The 5,616-nt window shown below is 47.9% G+C and overlaps 1 protein-coding gene across 1 annotated transcript in view; it reads right to left on the bottom strand.

Annotated features, from left to right (window-relative positions):
- The window catches only part of BMP7 (bone morphogenetic protein 7), a 46,315-nt gene extending 40,902 nt beyond the window's left edge, over positions 1–5,413 (bottom strand). Inside the window, exon 1 of the mRNA XM_027697488.1 lies at positions 4,906–5,413. Within this exon, the coding sequence (XP_027553289.1) occupies positions 4,906–5,413 (508 nt within the window). The remainder of the gene's footprint in view (positions 1–4,905) is intronic.
- Positions 5,414–5,616: the final 203 nt, after the last annotated feature.

Here is a 5,616-nt window from a genome sequence, read left to right as displayed (position 1 = left end):
CACACACACAGAGCACACACACAGCACAACTGGGGGCACGAGCGCGCGGGTGGGAGCAGGTCCCGCACGCTCCACTGGTGCCCAACTCCTGTTACCAGCATCACAAGACCTGGCCATCAAGGCTTGTCTCCTTCAAAAGCACTTTACAAGCCGTTGTGTTTTGGCTTTTAAACTACAGCTCACAGAGGGGGCTTCACCCCCCACCCCAGGACAGCCTGTGTGGGAAAGGAGGAAAGATCCTGCTCTGGGACAAATCCGCTGTGTGCGGGAGGGGGGGGGGGGCATGACAACTTCCATGTCCTTTTTCCTTGCATAGGGCCATCTGTCCTCAGCTGCTCCTTTCTCTGCTACCAGTGCACCAGCACGGCAGAGGTAAATAGTTCCTATTCTGTTCTGCCACTAGAAATTAATTGAATTCTCTCTAGAACGTGTCTGTACATTCAAAGAATACCTGCTGCACATCAGTGTCCTTCATACCTTCCCTTTGCTGCAAGCTTTCTGTCTTCCTTAGCTAATGTTCTACCACCAAGTGTTGCACATATCCACACTGCCCAAAACAATCATGGGATGTACCTGTTCAGGCTTCAGAGCTTCTAGCAGCGTTAGGTGGAGGAGGAAAAAAAAAAAAAACACCAAGAGCTTGGGACTAATGTATGGACAAGCCATGTGATCGGGACCAGGCATCCAGGGCTAACTTTTAATCTGCTTTGTTTCAAGTGGGAAATATGTGAAGATCAAATAAGTTCAAATCCAGGTCAAATATCCTTGAAAATCTTTGATTTATATAAGCAGGAAAATGAGGTTTAAAAGAAGTGATTATGAAAGGGTTACTAAAAACACAGCTGTATGCATACTCTTATATCTGAGGCTCTCCAAAGAAAAACTGTGTGACATCTATATTAACCTTTGGCTGTACACCAATGAAGGCCTGTAGTGAGCTGGAATGCAAGGCAGCCCCTTCCAAATTTTAACACAAGCCAGGTTACAGCTGCAAATGCCTGCAGCCCGTGCTCACTTTATAAAGTATTCCCCCAAGGAAATTTTTTAACTGTTATAGAATCTTTTTCTAATACCCTACAGTGTTAAAGCCTGTTATTAAAGGGCAAAAAGATGGTTCTCTATGCCAAACACTTGTCAACAAAAAGGATAGCCAGATGGTATGAAATAAAAGGAAACTTGGGGGCTCTTCAGCTTCTTGATTTATATTAACAAAAGCCACTTTCAAGTGCTCCTTCCAAGAATGACTAATTCCCCCCCCACTTCTTTTTTGCCAGGATTAAACAATGTTGTTCATTTTATAATCAACCACGAGACAAATTAACAAATTGCATATCACTTGTGCCGACTCTTTTAAAAATATTCTAAGCAACTCTGTTTACCAAGGCAAGATTACCGGCATAAGGACAACTCAATTATTTTTAGAAGAGAAGGTCTAAGTCATCTAGAGGATGTTTACTCCTTAGTTGCTGTTTATAAACTTGAAATTAAACTTGTGCAAAAAATGCTTTGCATTTTTTCAGTTCCTAAAATGGTTCAGTTTGTAAACTGTACTTGGACAGAAATGAAATTCTAAATACTGAAATTATAGTAATAAATTTTACAAAATTAGCCAGTAATTAACTAACTTAGTCAGACCAGTGGCTAAATTCTCTTTTAATTTACACGTAACTTCATTCTTGACAAAAATCCATTCCCCATCCATCTTAGCACAGGTGTAAGCTAAGACAAAATGTAGCCTGTGAATTAACTGGTTATAAATCTAAATCTAATTAATTGTCAAGATTTTACGGTAACATTACATGCTTAGTAAAAAGCTCCCTGAAACGGAGCACCTGTATTTTGGTTCCTCCCTACCAATACCCAGTATAAATTCTCTAGAATAAATATACACAGTATCTCCATAGAAATCAATGTGGGGGGAGGTTGTCGTTGGCTTTTTTACTATATATCCCAGCAAATCTTGCAAAGTAATTTTTTTTTTAATATTTTTCCTTCTGAAATTGTAAAACTGGATAAATGAAGAATATGAATAAGGCAAAAAAGTGCTTTTATAAATTAGCATTTGGAAGCCTGGAATTAACATGTTTTACTGAATGAAATTTAAAAGTATTATTTCTTTACTCACTTTTACTTCCTCCATTCTGAAATGAAACTTTATTATGCTGTGACACTTCCTCATTGTGATGGCTCTAGTATAGTAATAAAAGCCTACCTGTGAAATGCAATGCTCACAGAGTATCTCTTACAAAAGTAGGACACAGTTTACTACAGTCTGCATTTAGGAATTCAGCTCTGCTTTAAAAGGGATCATTGTAGAAAGTCTCCAAAAAAATTCAGTCCTACAATAGATGTTCTAATTTTCCCTGAATGTCATAGAAAACTGTAAGTCTCAAAGCAGGTGTTGTGTTTGACTATATACGGAAGCGAGTGGCTGGTCTAATTCATTAAAACGTCCATAAACAGGCCTGTCTTTGTCCTATAAAGATGAAAGAGCAATGACTATAATGGGATGAAAGGTGTGCACAGGGATGAAGAAAGCTATTACAGATCTATGTCCTTTTTAAACTCGTCCTGGCATGCACTGTTGACAAGGGAACAAAACAGCACAGATAAACCTCCGAAATGTGCCTTGCTGGTAGTAATTCCACCTGTCCTTAAAACTACTGGATTTTGCCAGCGCTCTTACTACTCACTGACCACACTGACAGCATCTAAATAAAATGATCGTTTAGTATTTTGCATCAAGAACACTCTTGGGTTTCTAAGCTGACCATAAAACCTGGCGGGTCGAAATGAATGAAATATCCACCGTAGCCATCCCATCACACCGGGATGTCGACTATTGGTTTCTTACAGCTTATACAGGTGAAACCTACTCTGTAAAGAGTTCTCGCGTAGACACAGACATATCCAAAATGTAAGTTTTATTTCACAGTTTATGGATCGATTCCACTCCTTTGAATTCAAAATAATTAGTGACCTGAACATTAAGAGTGCACCTCTTCCATGGGCTGACAGGGAGACTTTTCCTTACATTGGAAGCATGGGACGGGAGCGCTGCAGTTTCACTGATCTAAGTTATGCAGCAGATAACTACACCTGAGGAGCAGAGCTGCTTCCCCAAGGCTAAACTTCCTCCCATTAGGTACTTACATGTTTCATAAATGTTCTCTCCTCTCTACCGAAATGGAAAGAGAAGTGTGAATTTCGCTATTGTTATTTCAACATCCTTTGTCTTGTCTTTGAGACTCTCCTTGCACTCGGCTGTACACAGTGTAGGACCCAAGAGTCACAGAGAATAATGTTAGCAAGATCTCTCTTATCTCTAAAGTCAAATATTTGACTGTCATTGGTACTTTTGACTGCTCAAATATTTGATTTTAAATGTATCATTGCTCATCGGCTTAAGGATCCAGCACTGATTAGACAAACATTGTAATTCCAAATGGAAAGCACCAGCTCTCATAGAGAACAGCCCCCGGGCCAGATGTAATTCCAAGCTTCCCACTGTGAAGCTTATGGCAGTTAATAAGGAGGTGCAGCTCATGCAAACTAGAGATCTCCCACAGCGTCCTGTGTCTCCTTATCATGCACGAATTGTGCCGGGATGGCTACCGTGTCTAATAATTATTAACGTGTGTCACAGAGCCTTTACAGCTGCTGATCTTTTCAAGTTGGTTAAAGTGCTGGGATTAGAGAGGTGGTGATTTAGGTGGTGATTTAATCTTTGTTCCCTCTGAAGTTCCAGACAGTGGAAGTGTCCAGAACAGTGACATCCATAAAGGTGTTAATGGATTTATGGGAGATGGGGGTCTGTAATCCCTAGCAGGTTACCTGCCAGAGGTGGTCTCCTCTTGTGCTTTGTGTCTCCCTTTGTTTGGGACAAAGTTTGAGTGGATCTTGTTTTGGAAATACAATTCAGGTTCTGCCTTGAACTTGCAGGCACCCAGTCTGTACATGTGTGGTTTAAGAGCCGCACATGATGAGGTCTAAAAATGGATGGAGTGAACCAGGTCTATAATTACATATTTAAAATAGAACGCGCACCCTGACAATGTTTTACTCAAATCCGGCCAAGTCAGTCCACACGGGTGTGCAATCTGCAGCGAGCAAATGGAAATCAGATTGGGCCGTGGCATCCAATTAGAGAGGCCTAGCGAGGCGCATACAAAGCGTGCCAACTCTCTATCGTTTGCATAAACCCATCCACATGTGCTTGTGAAAAGAGGCGAGTTAGCGGCATAAACTGGGGTCAACAGGAAAAGCTGCAGGAGTAAATAAGGATTTACTGTGGAATCCCTCCCAAGCCATTAGGAAAACATGTGCGAGCAGCTCAGCCCCTCCGGCCGCGGGAGCGCGGCGCTGGGATGCCGCAGGGAACTATCCGTCCAGGCAGCCCCGGTGGCTCCGCATCCACCACGAGAGCCAGCCCGGCACCGGGAGCTGTGCCGGGACCCTTGGTCCTGCCTGGTTTTCGTGTATTCCTTGGCAGTGCGGGATGGGGAACAGACCTGCTAATCGTCCTGTGTAACTCCTACCTGCAAATCCAATTTCTGAAGTGCAGCAACTATCAAAGGGAGACCTTAGCGTGTCGGCGCGCAGGGTGGAGCGTGGAGAAAGCTTGTGGCTGTCCAAATGCTGTGATGGGGAGTCAGTGCCCTCTCCACGTTGGTGCCATTTAACCACTACCTGGCAAAGCAGCCGCTTTTCCGAGGGCCGCTACCTGTCCTTTGCCCAGGTGGGCTGCCACCCACCTGACCCGCTGGGAAACAGATCCCAAGCGCGGCCACCTGCACCACCAGCCCTTGTCCTCCCGCTGGTGGCCAGGGCGCCGCTCCGGCCTCCCCCCAGCACGGTTGCCTGCCCGGTTGCCCCGGACCCTGCTCCGCCGAGCCCGGCACTCACCCAAGTTGACGAAGCTCATGACCATGTCAGCCTCGGTGAGGAAGTTGCTGTCCTGCAGGCTGGCCAGGGGCGGCCCCTGGGTGCTGAAGATGGGCTTGTAGGGGTAGGAGAAGCCCTCGCCGTCCTCGGCGGCGGCCCCCGCCGCCCCCTCCTCCACGGACATGGCATTGTAGAGGTCCAGCATGAACATGGGGGCCGAGTTGTGCTTGCCGTGGAGGTGGGGCCGCGGGCGGTGCGGCAGGCCGAGGATGGAGAGGATCTCCCGCTGCATCTCGCGGCGCTCGGGGCCGCGCAGCCGCCGGTGGATGAAGCTGGAGTGCACCTCGTTGTCCACCGTGAAGTCGGCGAGGACGCAGCGCAGCCAGAGCGCGGGGGCGGCGGCGCCCAGCACCAGCAGCCAGGGGCTGGGCTGCCCGCGCCCCGCCGCCGGCATCGCGGCTCGGCGGGGGCTGCGGGGCGGCGCGGGGGGCGCGGGGCTGCCCCGCCGCGGGACGCGCCCCGCCGGCATGCACGGCACGGCACGGCACGGCACGGCCCCCGCTCAGCCCCCGCGGAGGCGCCGCTGCCCGCTCATGGCCCGAGGAGGCGGCGGCGGGGAGCTCCTATCGGCCCCGGCCCATGGACCCTTCCCCGGGAGCTCTTCTCTGGCGGCGGGAGCGGCCGCGCTGTGCCCGCGTCCCGCACGGCGCGGCGGAGCCGTGTGAGCGGCGC

The sequence above is a fragment of the Neopelma chrysocephalum genome, unplaced genomic scaffold, assembly GCF_003984885.1.
Source record: "Neopelma chrysocephalum unplaced genomic scaffold, ASM398488v2 Primary Assembly neopelma1_119, whole genome shotgun sequence".
NCBI lineage: Eukaryota > Metazoa > Chordata > Aves > Passeriformes > Pipridae > Neopelma > Neopelma chrysocephalum.
The sequence above is the reverse complement of the archived record's forward strand: the minus strand, read 5'-3'. Positions and strand labels throughout refer to the sequence as shown.